This window comes from Cucumis melo, chromosome 3, assembly GCF_025177605.1.
Source record: "Cucumis melo cultivar AY chromosome 3, USDA_Cmelo_AY_1.0, whole genome shotgun sequence".
Classification (NCBI taxonomy): domain Eukaryota; kingdom Viridiplantae; phylum Streptophyta; class Magnoliopsida; order Cucurbitales; family Cucurbitaceae; genus Cucumis; species Cucumis melo.
Genome location: NC_066859.1, coordinates 29,505,988 through 29,529,665, shown reverse-complemented (window position 1 = coordinate 29,529,665; position 23,678 = coordinate 29,505,988). Strand labels below are relative to the sequence as shown.

The 23,678-nt window shown below is 32.1% G+C and overlaps 6 protein-coding genes and 1 non-coding gene across 7 annotated transcripts; 3 read left to right on the top strand and 4 right to left on the bottom strand.

The window, feature by feature from the left end:
* Positions 1–251: 251 nt before the first annotated feature.
* Positions 252–1,605, top strand: LOC103487907 (uncharacterized). The gene is made up of 2 exons (XM_008446414.3): positions 252–443; positions 1,004–1,605. The coding sequence occupies exon 2, from the start codon at positions 1,028–1,030 to the stop codon at positions 1,568–1,570; it is 543 nt and encodes a 180-aa protein (XP_008444636.1). The 5' UTR covers positions 252–443; positions 1,004–1,027; the 3' UTR covers positions 1,571–1,605.
* Positions 1,606–4,126: 2,521 nt separating this feature from the next.
* LOC103487908 (uncharacterized) lies at positions 4,127–5,480 on the top strand. The gene is made up of 2 exons (XM_008446415.3): positions 4,127–4,835; positions 4,949–5,480. The coding sequence occupies exons 1-2, from the start codon at positions 4,671–4,673 to the stop codon at positions 5,396–5,398; spliced, it is 615 nt and encodes a 204-aa protein (XP_008444637.1). The 5' UTR covers positions 4,127–4,670; the 3' UTR covers positions 5,399–5,480.
* Positions 5,481–5,725: 245 nt separating this feature from the next.
* On the bottom strand, positions 5,726–7,832 carry LOC103487909 (succinate dehydrogenase subunit 5, mitochondrial). Its single transcript, XM_008446416.3, has 4 exons — positions 7,553–7,832; positions 6,635–6,939; positions 6,366–6,551; positions 5,726–5,940 (listed from the first exon to the last, which is right to left on the bottom strand). Exons 1-4 carry the CDS (start codon positions 7,728–7,730, stop codon positions 5,884–5,886), a joined length of 726 nt encoding a protein of 241 aa, XP_008444638.1. The 5' UTR covers positions 7,731–7,832; the 3' UTR covers positions 5,726–5,883.
* Positions 7,833–8,821: 989 nt separating this feature from the next.
* LOC103487910 (probable carboxylesterase 2) lies at positions 8,822–10,335 on the top strand. Its single transcript, XM_008446418.3, has one exon. It carries the CDS (start codon positions 9,218–9,220, stop codon positions 10,196–10,198), a length of 981 nt encoding a protein of 326 aa, XP_008444640.3. The 5' UTR covers positions 8,822–9,217; the 3' UTR covers positions 10,199–10,335.
* A 248-nt stretch (positions 10,336–10,583) lies between these two features.
* LOC127148758 (U4 spliceosomal RNA) lies at positions 10,584–10,734 on the bottom strand. The gene has a single exon (XR_007819837.1). It is a non-coding gene; the product is annotated as a U4 spliceosomal RNA (small nuclear RNA).
* A 3,098-nt stretch (positions 10,735–13,832) lies between these two features.
* On the bottom strand, positions 13,833–16,583 carry LOC103487911 (patatin-like protein 2). Its single transcript, XM_008446420.2, has 7 exons — positions 16,449–16,583; positions 16,186–16,367; positions 15,901–16,078; positions 15,638–15,802; positions 14,581–14,883; positions 14,306–14,478; positions 13,833–14,121 (listed from the first exon to the last, which is right to left on the bottom strand). The coding sequence occupies exons 1-7, from the start codon at positions 16,581–16,583 to the stop codon at positions 14,019–14,021; spliced, it is 1,239 nt and encodes a 412-aa protein (XP_008444642.1). The 3' UTR covers positions 13,833–14,018.
* A 2,059-nt stretch (positions 16,584–18,642) lies between these two features.
* On the bottom strand, positions 18,643–23,678 carry LOC103487912 (patatin-like protein 2). The gene is made up of 7 exons (XM_008446421.2): positions 23,361–23,678; positions 21,721–21,902; positions 20,793–20,973; positions 20,545–20,709; positions 20,084–20,386; positions 19,122–19,300; positions 18,643–18,972 (listed from the first exon to the last, which is right to left on the bottom strand). The coding sequence occupies exons 1-7, from the start codon at positions 23,490–23,492 to the stop codon at positions 18,864–18,866; spliced, it is 1,251 nt and encodes a 416-aa protein (XP_008444643.1). The 5' UTR covers positions 23,493–23,678; the 3' UTR covers positions 18,643–18,863.

Genomic DNA, 23,678 nt, shown 5'->3' with positions numbered 1-23,678 from the left:
CGATAGATACTAATATAAGTCTATCAATATCTATCAATATGACTGATAAAAATGTCAATATGACTGATAAAAATATATCAGTGTTTATTAATATCTATCATTCATAGAATCATAAAAATATTTTATAACAAATATTTTATCAAACTTGTGATTTTCCACTGTTCCCCTATCTATCAAATACTTCTACCTACCGAAGTCTAATTTGAATCAGGGGAGCCTAAAGTTATGCAATATAACCGAACCCATCCTTCAACGGCCCACCTGCCCAATCTAACGGTCCAAACGCACTTGATCTAAAAAATAAATAAAAAGAAAAAAAATTACAATCCCCCGCCTTATGCCTCTCCATTTTCCGTTGCGTCCCACCATCGCGCCGCCGCGTTCTCCACCTTGCTCAGCACCGCACCCTTTCTTTGCCGATCTTCTACCCCCGTTGGTATAAGGTATTTTCTTTATTACGTATATATCTTTTGAGTTTCAATCCTTACAATGGAAGAACGTCTGTAAGCTCAAACGAACGGGAAGATCGGTTCGATTTGAGACTCGATTTTTCCTAACCAAGGAATTCAAATATTCCTTTGATTTTTCATTTTTAAGATCATTAGTTTATTATCAGTTTCGCCAAAAGCCATAGAACCGAGGACTTTTTATGTTATGGAAGATTTGAGTTGAACATTATGCTAGTTTAAAATTGAACAACTTAGGGTCATTGGTGGTTTTCTTTTAAGATCTCTTTTATTGGCCTACGCTGCTGCCCTGTGTTTCGTAAAGATTGAAATTGCTGATAGCCCAGTAATCTAAGAAAAGTAAGCTATCTATGAGAATAAACTAAAAGAAAACTTTCCCACAACACCTTAATATCTTATACATTTGCTCAACGAATTTGATATCATCTTTTTCATTAAGCTCGAAATTGGTACTTTCAGCATCTATACAGTTTACCCCTTTTTAATAGGCACTTGCACTGTAATGAACTAATAATTTCCGTTGCATATATCTCAAGGTTGTTGGAAATTGGACTAATACAATGAGTTCAAGCAGTGGCGCCATTGGTGAAACTTACTATGATGTACTGTCTTTAAGAGAAGATGCTAGCTTTGACGAAATTCGAGCCAGCTATCGGTCGGCTCTCCTTAATTTCCACCCTGATAAATTACAAGCCATGTGCCGTAAATCTCATCCAGACGACATCAAGGGAGAAAGATACTTCAAGGTGCAGAAGGCTTGGGAAGTTCTCGGCAGCCCGAAGTCCCGTGCATCTTATGACAGAGAGCTCCAAGCGGCCAAAGGGGATGCAATTGGTGCAGAGAGCATAAGCTTAGAGGATATGGTTGTGGAAGATAAAGGTGAAGTTGTAGAACTTTTTTATCAGTGCCGTTGTGGGGATTGCTTCTTTATTGACTCGGGGGAGTTGGATGAAATGGGATATCCATTGTTGAGGAATGGGAGTAAGGTTTCCTTAAGGACTCTGGATGCTTTGCCTGCTTCTGTTGTTTTACCCTGTGGTTCTTGCTCTTTGAAGGTTCTTTTGGTAATTGATACGAATTCAAGTGTATCGATTGACTGTTGAATTTGAATGATCGAAATCACAATGATTTTTCTTAATATCCTTGCCATTTATTGTTTAAATTGAGAGAGTTTATGAGTGTGTTGTGCTCTTCGGTAGAGTTTACGTGGGTTTTCTAACAATTTTCCTAGGCTGTTTGGTTCAATTTTGTTCATGTGGACTGTGGAGGGTACTATCGGCATCAGAAAGACATCAGCTTTAAGATTTCGTCGACTTAATTGTCAAAATTTGAGTGAACTATAACCGGAGTGTACACCAAGAGATGGGGAAAATCCATAGTAGTTTCCTTCTCTAAACTGACTGCTGAGTAAGATACATTGTTATTTCCTTTTCTGGACATCTCCCTCGCAGGCTCTCTCGTAAAACCAAAGACGTCCAAAACGAAGTATAACTGGAGGGGAAATGATAAACAAGTCTAGCTGGACTCAAAGGGGAATAGCGACTGAACTATTTTAGAATAGGTTTAGTTCATTTTTGAGGTAACGTATTTACTAAACGATCAATTTGTCAACGACAACCTTTCTAGAAAACTTGTGGCAAACTGACTAAGGAAATTCCCAAACTGGTGATTTACTCCCTTGGATTGCTGCCTTTTGTTGTAAAGGGGATGATTCCTTGATCATTTTCTACTTCACTGACCCTTTTGCCTTTGGTGGTAATCTTCCATGCCTCCCTAGATGGGTTAAGAATTGGCTGAAGGAGGCCTTTGGAGGTTGGTATCTTGAAAGCGAGATGAAGATTCTATCGGGATGCAAGGGTAGTAAAATTAAGGGGTTATCTTAAATTCTTTTTGTTGAAGTTTGCAAGATAATGTCTCGTGTTGGTGTTCTAGGAATGCAAAGTTCTTTTGCAATTGAATCTTTTTGTTATGATCATTTACAACTGGAAAATTCCTCTTATAGCTCGTGGTTTTCTCCACTCTCAACTTCTAGGTTATTACAAAGGTTTCTTTTTTTTGGTTGATATGTTAATATTTTCATGACCATGGATTTGAGTTTGACATCAACATGAGTGAAAACATTAGTAACGTAGATGAAAAAATGAAAAAACCAATGAAACATTAGTAATGTAAATGTAATATAAACGATAAGCATTTCAACTAATTAAAAGGTTGGAAAGCGTTTATTTGTTAATTTAAATATTAATTTTTTATTCAGAATTTTGAAAAAATATCCATCAATTTCGAATTTTTATTATCATTTTCAACATTTTTATAAAAATGAAATATTGTTGTAGAAATAGTAAGCACCAACAGATTGAAGGGCTCGAACCCTTTTCAACTTTGTACTCGTTATATATATATATATATATAAAACAAACATTATTTTTATATCACTATTTGGCCTAATGGCAAAAGTCTTCTAGCCCTTCCTGAGGACGATTTGTTAAATTAAATATACGAAATTTGTGTATTAGATTTATAATTGAATTAAAAAATATATATATAAATTCCATAACACTACCTACTCTTCTCTCAAACTATCATAAGCCTACCCACATAATCCTTCTGTAAATATATCTTATCATAACACTTTCTCTATAAATCTTCTCTTAAATACATCTTATCATAACCCTATATTTATCGTAATACTATGTTTATCGTAATACTATGTTTATCGTAACCCTAGGTTTATCATAATTCTAACCTCCCAAAACGCAACCCTTCTTCCAAACAACCCCTTACTCCTTACTTTTTCTTTCTCGAACTAGTTTCACTGAATTATAAAATCTCCATTCAACAAGATTTTTGTATTTCACTTAAAGTAGGTATCTTTGAATATAATGGACAAGATAATGAAAGACCATTAGTAACGTACTTGTTAAAAAAATTACCATAAAAGCAAAAAACCCCAACAAATTAAAATGAGACCAAACATCATTTTCTCAAAAATTATGACATAATTAACCAGATCGAAGGCTTTTGTACCCAACTAAACGTGAAAAGGTTAGTGATATATTAAGAAATACCTAATAACATTTGCAACTTACTTAAGATGAGGTGTCTCAATCCCGTCTTTGTAGGGATAGATTTTCAGAAGCATCATCATCATCTTTGCCTTTAAGCAGCCGGATGAAGATGCTTTGCCTCGCATAACAGGCACGATGGAGAACCAAGTCAAATTTGATGGCTAGCAATCAATTTAATGACACACTGTTACAGCTTAAAAGTCAAATCATGACCTTGTAATTTATCTTCTATAGTGGCTTCATGATAAGCACTTAAATGAAGGGAAAGTGTTGCTATCCACTTCCTAAGTCTCAAAATTACAGTGCAAATGACCAGCAAGAAGTGTTCTCAAAAAGTGAGTTTCAACTTTATTGCGCACCATCCACCACTAACACCATTTACAATCCAGTGGTGGAAAAAACTGCATATCCAATTCGGGATAACATCTAATAGTTCGATTTGGGAAAAATTATTGGTTAATCTTGGTGTGTGTGTGGATTTCCCCCCCTCCTCTCTCTTGATAGTAATAGTCTCGATATCATCAATTTTCAGTTCGTTTTTCATCAATATGATCAGGTGGAACTGATTTAAAAGCGAAACGACCCTAGGTACTAAATAGGGCATTTATGAAAAGAAACAGACTAATTAACTTCTCCATTTAAAACGAGCGAACTTGGTATGTGGACATCATACCAGATTGAGACCAAACTTTTGAAGATCAGCTGTTTGTTTTTCGTACTCTTCTCCTCACATGAGGTTTAATAATGGAAGTGCTACTCTGATCAAGTTGTCAAAAGTAGGAGATATTGGTTGGTTAAACGTATCAATTCTCTCAAATCTTGAGCATCAAGTGAGAATCCAAGTGCCTAAAAAAGTAGGTATTAGATTAGCTTACAGTACGGCAATCAATTTTCTAAGTGTGAGCTTTGTGTTGGGAATCTCTAGTGCAGTTCAACATCATTAGTTGGAGTGTCTTTTGCTCTCTTCTATCTTTGTCTTTACACCTAAGGATTAAAAAAACGTTATTTTCATTAAGATATGAAGGCACTGTCAAAAATAGTCATTCTGAACGCTAAAGTCAAGCAGTAAAGGGCAATTAACTCTTTATATAGTTTGCTGGCTCATAAACCAACCAGAAAATCTTGCTTCTCCAACATGGGTGTCTTTTATCAAGAAGACCCACCAAATCCTTCCAGGAAATGCTTTCTAGCAGGTGTTTTGAAGGATGCATTCTGCAACTGCCATACTTTTAGAAAACCACTACCGAAGTTTAACGATGAGGACGAATATCCTACAAGTGACTTTGATGATACAGAGGAAGTACTCACCAACTTATCCTCGCCTCACATATCTACAGATATTGTATCCTTTTGTTTCTATTTCCTATTATATGAAAATCGTTTCTAAGTTCCAATCTACTTCTCACCTCTCAGGAAATTGTATCAGAAATCAGAACTCGAGCAATGGAAAAGTTGAAACGAAAGGCTAACCTGTCAGACAGCTTCTCCTGGGTTTTCTCACCTGCAACCAAAGAATTATATATTACTTCAATGGAGATTGAGAAGATGGATGAATCTGGAAATGAAGATAACATGGGAGATGAATTCTACTCTGTTCAGAGTTTTCTCACGTGTTGCTCAACTGCAGCAACAAATGAAGCCTTCTTTTCTGTGGAGGCCAACTTTTCCCGATGTTCAAGCTTAAATGGTCTTAATTTTCTAGATGAAGATCTCAAGAGGCGCACCATCTTGCAGGAAGTTTTTCATTGTGAAGGATGGCCATTCGGTCTTTGCAGGAAGGCAGTCTTACTTCCACCACTGCCCAAGTCGCCATCTGAATCTTGGTCATGGAGTAAAGGCACCAAAATTGTAAAGACATATTGATGTCCAAATTTGGAGCCAAGCTCTGTTTTTGTACTTTCTTGGTAACAAAATTCATCAAGTTATTTGATCTGATTAATTCCAACTTCCCACTCTTACTTCATAAACATATGTTCTAACCCTCTAAGCTATTTACCGGTAATACACAGTTACAGTGGCGATAATCATAGTGAAGGTTGCCCCTCCGCAGATGACACAGAACTCTATAGGAACTCATAAATGTAAATACTAGAAACGGATGATACAAACTTGCAAAACTTAAAAGAAACTTCTCATAAATAAATAAATAAAGGCAAAAGGAATCCAAGAATTGGCAAACAAACAAGGACGTTAAATTCTGAAAACTCATTTGTCGATGTAAGATCTTATTCAATTGCAATTGAACTCCACGTTAATTGGTTCTGAGAGTAGACAATAAAACATTGAAGAACATACAACCAAACTAAAGGAAGCTTGCAGTTACGGCCAAACATTCAAAGGTGCCAAATTTATGCTCTTTGCTCAACATATGACCCCGATAGACCAGAGGTTCCCAGCACAGAAACCTGTAGTAAAATAACAAAGATGGCATGGTTAACAAACCAAACGATCAAATACGTTTATTAGAATTTTCAAAAAAGAAAAGCCATTTATTGTAATTATAATAACAGAAGCGTTAACTCTTTCCAATGCAAGTATATGATTAAATTATTATAGCTGAACATGTATTAATCTGCAGGGCTTATAAAAGTAAACAAAGATGAGTCACCAAACTCCTAGCCCAGCGTTCCCATATGTGCTTCGTTAATCCTTACCAGTTCAAAATTAACATATCGTGATCAAAAGACTCCACTCGTTTATAATGCAATGGTGCAAGGATTCTAAGGTGGCAATTGTACTGCAGAAATTGCTCAATGGGCTATATTTAATTCCCCAACCTAAATGTTTGAAAATAGCAACTTACAAACTACATAGCAGAGAGGCTTTTTACCTTTCCCCACTCAGATCCAAGGCCACTGCATCTCATTTTCAAGTATATCATCTTTGTTCCTAACTCTGTTTCCACTTTCTTCCGCAGATAGTTTTCCTCAGGACCAAATGAATCCAAGTAGGCTATATAGCGATCATGAACTGTATGTAATGCCTTCTTAAGCTCATCGGACAAAGGCTTCACATTCTGCAGATTGACTCAGAAGTTTTTACATTATAAACACAACTGGAAAAAAGTAATATAAAATGATAAATCTGTAATTGCAATACCTCGCCACTAAGACCAATGCTATCATCAATTTCCATTTTCAAGTTGATAAGTATATCCCCAAACTCCTCAGCGGCTACAGCTGCTCGGAAAACATTTTCCACAATTTCTTTTCCAGCTTTATCATCAGTGCTTCCAGATAATGCGGTCTTTGCTTCATAGATAACCGGCTCAGGAAGCTTATCCCAACTTGCAGCCATCAAATCCTTGAAAACGATATTAAGCTTGGGATCTTGAATTGCGGGCATACTAACTACATCAGCACTAAAATATCTAGCGTGCCCTACACCAGATGGATAGCTACAATCTGCAGAAATTTACCAGAGACAGTAATATGATATATTTTCAAACATTAAAATGCAGAGATAAGAACTTAATTGAGTGTATCTACATTGTTCATACACTTCAGGTCACGGTGGCAACCTGAAACAATAAAATACTATGGTAAATGAATTTTAAAGTTTTACTTGATATTCCTTGGCCCCAAATACAAAATTGATTTTGTTACAATTCTTTGAGACGAAGGCATTGCTTAGAGTTACAATAAGGAGAAATTTGGCATTTCACAGCAAAATTTACCACAAATGGCACACTGCACGCACTATAAAGACTCGTCGCACAAATGACCTGATGATAGATATTCATACAGAAAGTAATGTAGCAATTTACTAAACGAATACAGCGAGCAATACTTTAAATTGCAAGAACTACATCTGTATGTAAGAAGAACCTTACATTTAACTAATCACGAGTAATACACAAGCATATCGGCAATCAACTGAAAAAAACAGCTCAATAGCTAGCATTAATTAAGTTGAACAAAGAATAGCGAACAACTACAGCGAAATTCCGCTTCTTTCCAAAATTAATCAGGAAATATTTAAATCTATGAAAGAAAAATAACTAATTAGGAAGCGTACCGTAAGAAACTCTCTGTGGAGAATCTGAGAAAGAAGAACGATGGGACGAGAGATAGAAGACGCTTCGTGCAACCTGATGATTACTTTGGAGTAAATTCCGGTGAGTGACTCCGGCGATGCCATAAGATCTGGCGCGAACAGAACGCAATAGTGATCTAAGAATCACAGTTTTCTCCATGACTTTCCCTTTTTACCTTGAAACTGCAAAATTGAAAGCTAACCCAGAGGGCGTAGGCTGTTCGAAATGACGGGAAACAAAAATAAAACTATAAGAGAGTAAATTGCAAGAAGCGCCTCCTTCAATTTCTTGTTTTACTTGTTTTTGGGCCGAACGGCATGTCTTATTGGGCCATGGCCCAATCATAGCATTTTGGACAGTACTTTTTAGAGAAATTATTGGGCCACAGGTTTTTCAATAAAACTGGCTGCAAATCGACTTTCGGTTCTATAAATGTTGAAACCAACTCAAAAAAATATTTAGTATTATCGTTTTTCAATCAAACTGGCTGCAAATCGACTGATCAATTTGTTTAGGTCAGTTTTAGTCTTTTGAATCTTTGAAAAGTATTATCGTTTTGGATTTTTCGAAATTATCACCGATGTTCGTTAAAGTTTGATGAGACCACTCAATTTTTTTTTTGTTGGTTTTTTAAATATTAGTATTTCATAAGATTGATGAAATATGGCCAATTTGGTTTGGACTTGGAGATCTCCCACTAAGTTTGAGTTTCCAAAACTATCCTTAAACTTCAAACTTTCCATTTTTATTGGACATGTTCCACTACGTATAATAAATCTCCGTTTTAGTTTTAGTTTTTTCTTTAAATAAAAAACTTCAGATATGTTTCTGGATAATTTGTTTTAGATTCTCCTAGGTTTTAACATTAGGATTTAGTCATTTTATAAAGGTTATTATGATTTGACCATTTTGTCAAAAAGAGCCCTTTTTTTAAGTTCTATCACATAAGATTGAAAACTTGAATCCCTAATCTTTTAAAAAAGATGGTAAGGTCTATTTAATTTATGATATGTCTACATTTTTATGTTTTTGAAAATAAAAATACAATAAAATTAACTAAAACCTGATTTTCAAAATTAATGTTCAATTCTTTTTTTTTCTAAGGAAATATATGTACACATGTTTTATTCACTCAATTAAAGTTTAAACAAACATTTTTTTGACAATACTCGAAGTGGAAAGATTTAAAATGATAATACTTAATAGTAATGGAAGCTTCTTTCGAGAAATAAAATATGCTCATTTTCCCTACAAATATTCATTGAAAGGATAATGTTACTGACACATGTTTCCAATCTTTGGTTAACATTAGCTAATGGAAACTAATATATTGTTTAACTCGAAATCAAAACTGTAAACTATTAAGTGAAAACTTTGTCAAAAAAGGAATATAACTTGAGTTTTGTCGACCTCGTATGGTAAAAGAAAACTAAGAATAAAACAAAATAAACCAAGAGTAACTTAAGCTTCATGGTTGGTGGCTGGGCTTCATCTACAAATGCTTGCCATGATCATAAATAATGGAGCTAAATAGATAAAGCAACGAAGCCCACACATTCTCGATGTTTCAATCCATAAATCAGAAGAACAGACCTTCTCTTTGGACTCAATAAGCCATTTGCTTGGCTCTGTTATATCCTTCTTCCATGGAATCCGGCGAACCAGAAACGGCCTTCGAGTTACTCCCGCTTATTCGTATCTACAAGAACGGGAGAATTGAGCGGCTCGTCGACACTGATTTCGTCCCGCCGGGAACCGATCCTCTCACCGGCGTCACATCTAAAGACGTAACATTTCTCCCGACATTTGGCGTCTCAGCGAGACTCTTCCTCCCAAACCTCACTCACTCAACTCAACGCCTTCCCGTAGTAGTCTATTTCCACGGCGGTTGCTTCTGCACACAATCCCCTTTCACGGCCAAGTACCACAACTATCTTAACGCCCTTACTGCTGAAGCCAAAGTCGTGGCAGTTTCCGTCGACTACAGGAAGGCACCAGAGCATCCCATTCCCACAGCCTACGAAGACTCGTGGGCTGCCCTTCAATGGGTCATTTCACACCTTGATGGGAAAGGACCTGAGATTTGGTTGAACAAACATGTAGATTTCAAAAGGGTGTTTTTGGCCGGAGCTAGTGCTGGTGCCAACATTGCTCACAACCTGGCAATGGTGGTCGGAGATCCTGATTGTGGGGTGAACATCGATCTCATTGGAGTTGCTTTGGAGCATCCATACTTTTGGGGCAGTGTGAGAATTGGTAAGGAGGCAGAGAATCCAGTGAAGGCGAGGTTATTTGATCAGCTGTGGGGGTTTATTTGTCCAGCGAGACCGGAGAATGACGATCCATGGGTGAATCCAGTGGCAGAAGGAGCAGGGAGGCTGGCGGGGCTGGGGAGTGGGAGGGTGCTGGTTTGTGTGGCGGAGAAAGATGTGCTGAGGGACAGAGGAAGGCTTTACTTTGAGGCGTTGGGGGGCAGTGGGTGGTTCGGGGTGGCGGAGATTGTGGAAACAGAGGATGAGGATCATTTGTTTCATTTGAATGATTCGGAAGGTCAAAAGGCTAAGGATCTGATCCGAGACCTGGGGGATTTCTTCAATAGAGACATGCCCCCTTCTCTGCTGCTTTGAGTCTTTGACTTTGGTCTGATCTTCTATTTTTAAAGCTTTTCTCTATGGAATCGAATTTGTATTTTTTCTATTTTTAGGGAAGAAAGGGTAAACGAGGCATATTGAGAATGTGCAGAACATAGACGTGCACTTTTCTATTTACTCTGTTCCTATCAACTAAAAAAGTGACATCGGAATTACAAGAACAGATCAACCAAATTAGCGCAACACCTAATTTCTTCCTGTGAAGGTTTAACGCAACACCTAATTCTCAATAAATTAACCCAAACATAATGCAGTCGGAGAATAGGCTTCATTTAAAAATAAAAAGATAATACAACTAAAAAAGCCGCGAAACTAACGCTCAATTTTCAAATATTTAAGAATTACAACTAAGAAATTGTAGGGCTTTACCCCGAAGGGAGCCCTTCCAGAAATTCTCGAAGGCCTGAGCCAAACCCAGGCCTAAGAGGGGGTTTGGAAATAGTTTTCAACCAGCAATAGACGCGCCTCGGTTAGAACCTCACTAGCTGCGTCATTGCCCCAAGCGCAAAGATGGTCTTCAAGGCCGACTAAGCTTCCCTTTTATGGACGACCGCATCACCTTAACATTCCAATTTTTCGATGTGGGATAAAACAAATGGCGAAAACCCCATGGAATTGTTATTTCTGAATCTTCTGATAATTGAAAATTAACTTTTTAACTCAAATACAAATTAAACCACAGTAAACAAAAGTAATAATTATAGTAATAAAAACTAAATAATATTTACGGGTAGATTTTTTTAATATTATTTTATTTTGCTTTTATTTTTATTTAGTATATTTACTTTTAAATGTTGAACTTAAGCTTCTATATTTTCAATAATTCCTGAAATTTATATGGGTGGTTACTTTACTGATCTTAATTGTTTTTTAGGAAAATTAAGTTTCTAATTTTTTTTTGTATTATTTTTTTCAATCTTGAAAATGTATTCTTATATTTGTCTAAATGAAAATAAATGATATTTTTATTTTATTTACTTCAAAAGTTAAGTGATATTGAACCCAAAAATTGTACATAAGTATTTGGATCTATTTTTCGTTGATAATAAATTAAAAACCAAAATTATTTGAGAACTTCAAGGTTTGGGTTTTTTCTCTTAATTGTTTGCCTTGTTTGTACAGGCAAATAAATATTTTCTTTGGCATTGTCATCTTTTACCATCTTCCAAAAGTATATATCTATTATTCATATAACAATTGTTGTATGTTTAATTAATATTACGACAGAATTCCAAATGACACCTTATAATCTTGGTAAGATATAAAGTCTCGTTATATTAATTTTTTATTAATTTTGAGAGATGGAACATTAGGTACCTATATGACATTAAGTAAGAAAAACAAAAGTTGATGTGTTAACAATTAAAACACCTAAAAAAAATATCTTTTAAACATGTTTTCTATGATATACGAAACTTAACTTAATGATTAATTTTATACTTTTTAAAGTGATTTCTTCTTGCAATTAATTGTCTTGATTTAATGATTAGGAACATATTTCACAAATGTTATTTACATTTAAAAGTAATTTTAAGCATTTTTAAACTCATTTTAAACATGTAGCAATACGTTCAAGACAATAAGGGTTGGACCAAGAGAGAGAGAGAGAGAGAAACAAGCAAGAAAAGATTGTTGTCTCTCTCACTATTATTGCAATGTTGATCTCTTCTAATAATTTCGTTAAAATGTTTTAGGTTATAGCTAAAACAATACTTTGGATGTAACATTGATTTCTCATCCTCTAATATCTTGTTAAAAACCCCTATAAACAAGAGTAGGAATGTCGAACCTCATAGCTAAAGAAGATGTGGTAGGTTGAAGTAATTTGATGTCGAAAGTGGGAATAACCACATTAGTCAAAGTTTGGTTTGATTTTGTATCTCCAAGTTTTTACTTGACGAGATTGTGGAGATATTTCCCATTGTATTTTAGACCCAAGAAGAGGCCTTAATGATCTTTGCTGGCACCAGAGATCTGCCAAAATTAAACTTGAAGATAAATGCTATTAATTATTATCAATTACCACACAAAATTAATGAATCTGTTTTTTAAATGTTGTTTAAGGTTAAATGTATTAGAGAAACAAAATATACCTTTCTTGGGGAAAGATTTTAGGAGAGTGATTGAGGTAGAATTCTTTGATGTCTTTAACAGAAAATAATTAAGGGTCGATTGTTTTGATTTGGAGTAGTTATATATATATGATGGCTGTCACCAGTCCGCCAGTGCTTATCCCATCAATTACATTGATGTAGTTCATTCTTACATCCTTGCCATCAAGTTTCTACACCCATCAATTGTCTTTAATTTACTCACTTGATACGGTATATTTTGATGTGAGCATTTGATGAAACAATTTTCGAATACACCCTTGACCATTTTGTATTTTTTTTTAAAAAAATTGTTAGCCAGAATTAAAAAAAAAATAATTTAATTTATAAGAACTTATTTTCTAGTTTTGAAAACACATTATTAAAGAGTATAACATAACAAACAAGAAATTTAAAAATAAAATCAGGGTTTATAGATTTCATTCTTCAGAAAAAGAAATAAAAACTAAAATTGTTACTAGATATATGGGACTTTAAGTTTATAAATTTTAACTTGATTTTAAAAACACTCCTGAAATAGTAGAAAAAAAAAGTGGCAACAAGTCGTGTATCATATTACATAATACATATAATTTTAATGTAAAAAATAAATCAAATAATTACCAAGACTTTAGTTAATTAATTAAATATAAACGTCACAGTGAAAGAATATATCCAAACCCTAACTTCCCTGGAAATTACAAGATCAACACAGATCTTCAACAATGTGGGGAAAGAAAACAAACAAAATCAGATCGGTAAACCAAAAAAAAAACATAATAATATCTTTTTATTTAGTCTATATAAAATATAAGAAGAATCGTGTGTGGATTATCATTGTTATTTTTTATTACTTCAAAATTTGAAACTATAAGTTGAAAACGCAAAAAACAGTTCCTTATCACAGAAAATATTATTGATTTGATGAACCCAATGACCATTTATCTATATATTTTTTTTCATTTTTTTGGGAGAAAACCAATTATCTAATTTTGTAACTTGTTACTTACGTTTCATTTTATTACATGTCAAGCACAGGAAAAGCCACCCTTTCCTCAAACCTCTATTGATTCAATTTCGAAGCTAAGACTAGGCAATACTACGTAGTCTTGTATAAAACTTATCTGTTTCTTTTATTATTTGCTTCGACTAAATTAACAAATTGAACTTTAGCCCTACTGGCGTGTTGATTTAGTATAAGTTTTGAAGTCGGGTTACAAGATTTATTGTTCGTCAAGATTTTAATATTAATTAGATCGTAAATTTTTTACAATTTCTCTAAATCAATGTTTTCGAAATTGAATTTTATTGAATTTTTCATTTAAAATTATTTTTCGAATATTTATTTCTTAATTTAAATTTACTTTCAAAAAAATTTATTGTTCGACGTCAAAATTTTATCCAACATGTCGTTTTAATACATTAGGTACAAATTATAATAAACTATTTATTGAATACCCCATTTTTTAAATTAAATTGCAAATATACATGACGGTGACTCAATTGAAAAGAAATATATATATGATAATATTCAAACTCTTATTTTATCAAGTATAAAAGAATCACAGTGATTTATTATTATAAATGTCACAAAGTATACATTAAAAACTACAAAAGAATAATGGAAACTGAATAGTTATTACATTACAACCAACAATACATAAAAAGATAAATGAATGAAATGAAATCACATAGTTCCTTTTTAATTAAGAAATAGTCAATTGGTTTTCCTTGAAACTCGCAGTCGTTTTTCCATGAGGAGACCGCGCATGACGGAGCCGCCTTTCCTCCGACAACAGTTTAGCAAACCTGCAATTATAGATCGAGCTTTATTTTTTATCACATTAATTAATTAAATTATACCAAAATCAAATTACATTTTTAATTTTTGAGTTTTGAGTTTTGTAAGAATTATATATTTATAAAGTTCCTTGAATTGATTTTTTAGAAGATCCACCGGGGGGGGGGGGGGGGGGGGGGGGGGGGGGGGGACCTGATGAGAGCTTCTTCGTTGGTCTGTGAATCAGAAGTCTGGAAGATGCCGGTCTCTAGATTCACTTTTGAAACTGGTTTTTTCAAAAGCGCTTCTCCCACTTTTACAAGACCTTCTAAATTCTTCTCCGTTGCCTCATCCAACGTCGACACTTCATTGCTTAGGGTATCATCCTAATTTTTTATAAACGATTTATATTAACTAAATTAAAATGTTATATATATTAATTGTACTGAAAGAGGAAAAAAGATGCACTAATTTGGCCGAAAATTGACCTGAATTCGGAGGTACTTGTCTTCACAATGAAGGGCTTGAAAAACCACAGAGAGATTGAAATCTACCATGTCGGAACTAGCCTGATAAAAGGCGTCTATTATCGGGGTGGTGCCCCCGGCAGTTAGCCATCCAAAGAGCCCCCATTGGGCAGCTTGATCCGCCGTGAATTTCATCTCCGCCTTGGGAGCACCGGTGCCGAGGGAGATGACGAGGAATCTTTTGTAGTCCATTGGTTTTATAGGGAAGAACTCGGGGCTTTGCCTTATAATCTCCTTTGTTACTTCACCCACAGCCAGTAAAGTCTGTACATTATTTGTTTTTTACATTTTAGAAACATACAAACTGATTAAGTAAATTATATATATATATATATTATCCCATACTTAGGTTCACGAGAAAAAATATCGAAAATAATATTTAATTTGTTAATTTACTTGATGTGTTGATGATTGATATGCTTGTGTAAACAAGTTTTTGAGATCAATGTACCAAAATTGGTTGAGTATCATCTCAACATTTGAATTTAGATTAAAATGAATTAAATTTTGAATTAAAATTCTCTAAAAATATACTAAATTTTGCTTAGAATTCTTGGGGTATATCATCTCCCACTTTCTATTTTCATGTTTCGTTAATATATATTTTTCCTTTTTGTAGCTCCTTGGAATATGAGTTTTCTCTGTTTATCTATCTCTTTATCCTTTCAATTTTGTCAACAATATATAGAATTTCGTTGAAACTATTAAAACTTTTTTATTAATAAAAGATTATTATAAAAAAGTTAATTGGATGAAAAGTTTGAGAACTAAAATGACATGTTGTGCAGTGACTTAAAATAAAAATTTGGAAATAGATACAACCAATTTCACCAGCATCAAAATTGGGTTATGAACACGATTATGCTACTTTCGATTTTAATTTTCATTCAAAATTCTAATGTGCCTTATATTCATATTAATAGGGCACTTTTGTAAACAAAATATTAATATATTTTCAAAACAAAAGGAAGCGTTAAAAGATTTTTTTATAATAATAATAATAATTGTTATTATCTACCGGATTATTAGCAGCAACACCACCATCAACAAGGTTGAACTCTCTCACAGTTCCAGCAGCAACATCCTCAGTTTTAAAATAATAAGCTGGGAGATAGGTAGGTGCTGCTGAAGTTGAAATACATATATCCGACAACAAAGCATCCAAAGAAGAGTTTTTCTTCATCTGAAAAAATAAAAAAAGTCATGTGAATTATTAATTATTATTCCTTTAATTTGTGGTAATTTAATTTGCAACAGAAAAACTTCAAATTAAAAGTCAACCTCGTAGCTAGAGAAGACGGTTGGCTGAAGAAGCTTAATGTCAAACGTCGGAATTACAACATTAGTGAGTGTTTGGTTTAGCTTTGTGTTACCCAATTTCTCCCTAACCAATTTGTGCAGATATTCGCCATCATACTTTGGACCCTCTAAGGATTTCAACACCTTTGCTATTGGCCATCTTCTGTAACAAAAACCAAAACCAATAATAGTATAATGTGCATAATTTTTTAAGGGTAAAAATATAATAAAATTTGGTTAATTAGATTTAGGGAAATTAAGTAGAACATTTTCTGTGGGAAAATCAATGGGGAGTGATCGAGGAAGAATTGCTTGATGTCTTTTGCTGAAAATAGAGGACGGTTGTTTTCGTTTGGCGCCGTTATCATGGACGTTAATAATCCACCTGTGCTTGTCCCAGCAATCACGTCAAAATAGTCGGCGATTCTTGCATCCTCACCATCCAGCTTCTGTACATTTTTAAATTTTGGTTTTATTATCAACATGTTTGAGAAAATATTGTAATATATATTTCAAATTGTGTTTCATACCTGAAGTTCAGACTCCAAGAAAGTAAGGATGGTTCCAGGAATAATTCCTCTAATTCCACCTCCATCTATGCTCAAAATCGTAATAAGGTTTCCAAAGGTTGGAGGCTGCAATGGGACATTTGTTGCTTTATCCATTGAATATACAATAAAAAAAGGGGGGTTGGAGATTTTTTAAGATTTTAAGAAATTAAGATTATAATTATTGTTCTTAATTGTAATGTGAAGTGAATTAATGGCGGCATTGAGGTATTTATATAATGGGTTGCTGAAAACATAGTCTCAATTTTTATTTAAAAAAACAAATCTCTCATTGATAGTGCTTTGAGTGCCTGTGCTAGGAAAAGGTCAGTAATCTGAACATTTATTCTTGTATTTTATTATTACTTGTTGGAATAATTTTTTTTTTTAATTTGTTTTTGAACCTTCCTTGAAAATGCAAGGGTTTTGAATTCCCTTTACACACTCTTGGAATATGAAAAATTCTAATTTTTTCTGTGTTTGTGGAATGAATGATATGGTCAAGGGTTAGTTTTTGTTTTTATTTAACAAGAATATATTAATAGGAGAGAAAGAAATAACAGGTGCATTTTGGATCCTTTTTAATTCTTTAGTATTTTGTTCAAAAGACAAAAAAGAAAATTACTTGTCTTGTACCGAACATCGTAGTTAATTAAGTTGGTACATCTATAACACTTGCTATAATCATTCTCTAAATTTAAAGAAGAAAGAGATACTTTTATTATAAGAATAATTTTAAGAGTTTAAGAAATTAAATAACTCAACAAAAATGTTTGAGAAAAACCTTTCACATCTTAGAGAACAATGTTAGAAATATCATAATTAAAAAAAATATATATGATTTAGGACATCAAGAAGCCGCCACAAAAATGGTCAAAGATTTAAATATCATCGATATACTTAATTAAACTTTAATTTGTAGAATATTTTCATTAGAAGAGATGAGATTTTTTTTTAATTATGCTGAAGGTGGAATATATATATATATATATAATATGAGGGGGGGAAATAGTTCAAAAGGTTTGGAATGTATATATATAATGTGGTAGGTCAATAGTTTACATACTTTGGAATCTTCATCTCCAAGTATTTTGATCAATTCTTGCCTAGTTCAAACTTGTCTAGGTATTTCAGTGACCACCAATAATATTATGCCTAATATTTTCCCCTTAATAATATTAATAATAATATTGTCTTTTAGTAGTAATAACAATTATATTATATTGTCTCCATGAATTTTCTTCACACACGTTTAAGTTTCCTTGTAGGGAACATTAATGTTTGGTCAATATTGGTATACAAATACAATAAATTAAAATCAGAAATAAGTTGAAAATAAAGACACTAAGATTACTGTAAAAACAAATAAATAAAATAAGGGCACACTCTAAGATTTGGATAGAACGCTCTATCGAGAAATTCTTGGTCTCTGTCAAATGGGGGATTATCTCACCTAATTATTTTATTTATTCTTTCCATGTGGTTGTAAATTTGTACTTTAAAAAATAGATCACAATTATCAAAATAATAATACAAAATTAAAAACTAACTTTTATCATTAAACTTCAAAACAAAAGCAAAAACCTAACCATTACTTTTTGAATTTTGATTTGCAATCGTTAATTATCATAATTTCAGTTTTGTTACAAAATTTGTAACCATTTAATTATTATTATATAAATTAACGTTAAATGAGATTAATAGCATAAATATATTTGATAAGTTAATTAGAGATTTAATATTTTTGTAAAAATAAATTATAAAAATAATTTGATATTTAATTAATTTAGATGATTTTTCTTACATTAAGCATTCAATTACAAACATGTTAGATGAGGTAAACTGAGTACTTTTTCTCTGAGAACATTCCATCGAAACAAATCATACAAAAGAATGTAACTAATATCACTGTATGTTTATTGAAAAAGTCGTGATAATATAAAATGTATAAATAATTATAATTGATAGTAATTTTAAGAATAATGAGCGTGACCACATTATTTTTAATGCAAATATAACATAAAGTGTATGAGTGATATACTCTTATTATTAATAGATTTTCATGGCAACTTCCTTACATTTGTATTTCTTATTAAAATTATTGTTATATTATGCTAATACTTTCCATAACTTATTAGTATATTGGCAAGTGTCCCAAAATTTATAATGAATGATATACACAAAATATAGTCTTCCCATATTATTAATAATGAAAATGATATGATACATAAAATTAATTAAAACTAGATGAAGATGATATTATTTCACATATTTACATGAACAAATCCTATTAATCAAACACAGTTTTATTTTTCATTGTTTTCTAGAAATAATCATTCTAATTATCATCTAAAAAGTTTCAAGCATATGAGAACATTATGAAAAGTGGAAATTTAATTAATTTGAATTGGTAGCAGAGGCATTTGCCAATTTCAATTTGGAAGCTTTTCCCTGAGGGGACCTTGCATGGCGGAGCCGCCGTTCGTCAGACAGCAACTTGGCGAATCTGCATAAGATGAACCACTCTTCATCAGCAACTAATGATATGTATGTATGTATGTATGTATGTATGTATGTATATATATATATATATATTGAGACCTTTTAATTTATTTATTAATTAATTTAATAAATAAATAAGTGTGAAGGGGTTGCCTTGTAAGGGCTTGATCATTTGTTTCTGAATTTGAAGGACAATCCTCAAAAATTCCCGTCTGTAAATTCACCCTTGAAACTTGCTTTTTCAATAAACTTTCTCCAACCTTCACAAGATCGTTTAGATTCTTTTCTGTAGCCACATCCACGGAAGATAAATCGCCGCTCAACGTATCATCCTGCAATATTATACATGTAAAAAACAAAAATATTTATTTGAGTTTTACACTGATCCATCTATGATTATCCATTAATATTATTTGTTTAATCTTAATTTATCACAAGTCAAACTCTTTTTAGAATTATTGTAAACAACAAAACTTTTAAAAATATTTGAGAAAAAATAGCAAAATTTTAGATCTATGAACTTTAGTAGAATAATAGATAAATTTTACTATATTTTACAAATATTTAGATTTATTTGGTTATATTTGAAAATATCTATTATATATATATAGATATAGATATATGATACTCACTTTTTGGGTTTGGTTTCTTTCAAAAGGATAATATAAAATAAAAAAGAACAATTAAGATGGCTAATTAGTGATAGAATGGCTCATTAAAATGGAATAATTCTTAAGATTTACCTAAAAAACTCTCTAGGTTTGTTTGTGGAGAGTATGTAGCTAAATTAAATCAATTGAATTGTGAAATAAAAAATTAAAAGAAAATCGATCACAGATAAAATAATCATAATTATAATATGGTTAAATTATGAAGGTTAAATTAAAATGTCATTCTAATACTCCAAAAATATTTAAGTTTACCCTTTAAATAAATCTTAAACTTAGTTTATTGGAGTTAAATTTTTATATAAAATAATAATAGTAAATTTTTCCCAAATGCTATAATAGATAATTAAAAAAAAATTCAATAATAAACTGGATGTATGAACTAAATTCTCAAATTTGTGTTCTATTTAATCATGGAATATATAGAAAAAAGAATAGTAATTGAACCTGAATGCGAAGGTAGTTTTCTTCACAATGAAGGGCTTGAAAAATGACAGAAAGATGAAGATCCACCATATCAGAACTTGCTTGTGAGAAGACGTCGATTATTGGGGTGGAGCCGCCGTTGGTTAACCAGTCCAACATCCCCCACTCTGCCGCAAGTTCCGCCGTGTATCTCTTTTCCGCCTTCGGAGCTCCGGTTCCCAATGATATCACCAAAAACCTTCTGTAGTCCATTGGCTTTATAGCAAAGAAGTCCGGAGTTTGTTTTATCACTTCCTTCGTCACTTCTCCAATTGCCACCAACGTCTGATTTCATTTTATCAAGCAATTGTTAAATAAAATTTAAATGGTTATTTACCACACATAGTCTAAAATATCTCTACTCCATCCAAGAGTTGTTCATAGATTATTCAAAGCGAATCATAAAGGCTTAGAATTAAACGAATATATTTCTCTTAATTTACCGGATTGTTAGCTGCAACGCCGCCATCTATTAGGTTAAATTCTCTCGTTTCTTTAGCAGCAGTATCCTCGGTTTTGAAGCGATGAGACGGAAGATAAGTAGGAGCAGCCGAAGTAGAGATGCAGATATCCGACAAGTATGCATTCAACGATGGAGTATTCTTCATCTGAAATTAAACATGGACCAAAATTATAAATTTCAACATTGATGTCAAGGTTAAATTGAAGGGTAAAATTAAAAAGCAATTACCTCGTAGCTAGAAAATATAGTGGGTTGAAGGAGTTTAATGTCAAACGTCGGAATCACCACATTAGTCAAGGTTTGGTGCAACTTTGTGTCGCCAAGTTTCTCCTTCACAAGTTTATGGAGATATTTCCCATCGTATTTTGGACCAGACAATAATTTCACTATTCTTCCTAATGGCCATGTTCTGTCACATTTTCAAATTATCAAAGAAAATTAGGATGAGAGGTTAAATTAATTGATTTGGTGTCTAAAGTTTTCAATTTTATCTTAATTTATTTCCGCTATTAATTTCAGCTTTCAATTCTAATTTTCTCATTATAGTTAAATTAGATCTTATAAAAATTGAAATTATTCATTGACCGTTGTGGTTGTAACCACTTGGAGTAGATTAAAAAATAGATATATACTCTTATAATTATGAAAAAGAGATCCGAGATACCTATATATAATGTAAGGTGACTATAGATCATATTATGGTGATTATTTATCTAATAATTTCTACACAGAATCGTCTTTCCACCAATACTTTCTTTTATTTGGTTTTATATTTTACTTCCAACTCTAAATTCTAGTTCGACCAACCACCTAGAAAAAAAATATGTTAAATAGAAAATATGACATATGTCTAGTACAGTAATGATTCTTTTGTAACATGCAATAAGGATAAGGACAACATCTCTCCTATCTTTGTTTTCGAAACCACTCAAAAAACATCATATAATCGAAGATAATTGTCTATATTATACTTATACAGCTATAGTCACTTTCTTTTTTACTAATGTCGTAGGACTTTGTTTCACTTTTAATAAATAATAATATCAATTTGAGAGATAATTTGACCAAATTATTGATATTAAACTTATAGGGCCAAAATAGTAATTTAATTGGGGGAAAATGACGTTGGTGTGTTTGTGTTTAGAAAAAATAGAACCTGTTTTGGGGAAAGATTTTTGGACAGTGATCAAGGTAAAATTGATTGATATCTTTAGCAGAAAACAAAGGACGGTTGTTTTGATCTGGTGCTGCTATCATGGCTGTTACAAGTCCTCCCGTGCTCGTTCCAGCAATTACATCAAAGTAATCTGCAAGTCTTACCTCCTTCCCATCCAATTTCTACATCATAATATCATATAAAGTCATAACAATAAAATATATATTACAAGAATTAATTGGAGCCACGACAAATAATAATACTATTCAATCATATGGATGAATATCGAAAGAAAAAAGAAACTCATGTCAGACTAAACCTAGTTTGACGATAATTGAATTAAATCGCCATTTCTCCCTTTAGTTGAAAATACAGAATATATATATATATATATATACTTATGATTGCTTTATTCACTAAAAAGAAAAACTATATTTGTTTTTTTTTTACTTGAACAGATAAAAAAAACCTATATTTGTGATTCCTTTTGCAAAACAATCATTTATAATTATTATTATTATTATTATTATTTTGGACTTTTAATATTGTTGAAAATGTATCGAATTCTTTAAGATCTAAGGCCAAGTTTTAAAATTTGAAGGGAAAAAAAAAGTTTGGAAAGTTTTGTTTTTGTTTTGTTTTATTTAGTTATTTTCAAACATTTAAAAAAAAACACTGTCCAACATTCTTTAAGCTAAATAAAAATTATTGTGAAATAATTAGTGCACTTTTTTTATATATAAAAAAAGGTCAATTATGTCGTTATCAGATATAGCATTTAAATTATTGTAATTGAGACCGAACGATTTTCATAATTTCGATAATTTAACTAATTAATTCAAGTGCGAATTATATATTTTTAAATAAATAAAAAAAATATTGTTGAATAAATATTAATAAATATCAATTCCCCTACTAATAAATACATCATATCATTGAAGGATCAAAGTATTAATTAATTGAATTCAAGAAACTGTATTCAAATTGAATAACACGATTTCACAACCATTTCTTAGAACAATAATTATTTGTTTGTTCATTTATTTATTTTTTTACATAAAAGTTGACGAAAGATTCGAACGATCAGTTAAGTTAAGTTTTCATTAATTTTTTTTATTTGATTTAATTTTATATGATAATATTATTTTTGTTTTTCTTATTTATATTTTTTATCTCATTCAACATTTCTTACTATTAACTTTTGAGAATTGAAGCAAAAAATCCTTTATTCCACATATTAAAAAAGAAGAGGGAGAGAAAATATAGTTGATTATGAAATATATGATTTAATGCAATCCTGGCAAATCATATGCTTTGTGTTTACAAAAACGATGAAAAACTTTGTGTATAGTTTATTTTTATTTTAACTTATCCCTTCATAAATTTTTAATAGTTATTCTCATCATAATTGACTAAATAAAGCAGTCTATTCAACTTATGATCCAAAAGATTTCATTAAAAATTAATAACCTATTGACAAATTTGCAAACAGAAGGCCAAAGAATAGTCACAGCTAGAGATCGATATTATTCATTTTAAAACAAAAACATATGATGGATGAATTTCACAAATGACCATGCATATATGGTGTATGTTATACGAAGTATAGTCCTAAAATAATAATGAACATATAATAGTACCTGAAGTTCAGACTCGAGAAAATTAAGAATAGTTCCGGGAATGATTCCTCTAATTCCACCTCCATCTATACTCAAAATTGTAATAAGATTGCCGTAAGTCGGAGGTTGAAATGGTACCGTTAGCGCTTCCATGTCTGATGGGGTTATATTAATTTAAGGAGAGAGTAAAAGAGTTGTATTATATGAATTCGAAAAATGTAAGCAAGAAGTGAAGGGTTAAGTTGAAGATGATCAAAAGCTTTTCAACGCAAAAACTCTGTAAAGGCTAAAGAAAATGTGTACTGTGTAACCTTAGATTTGTGGTTTTGTGTGTGATGG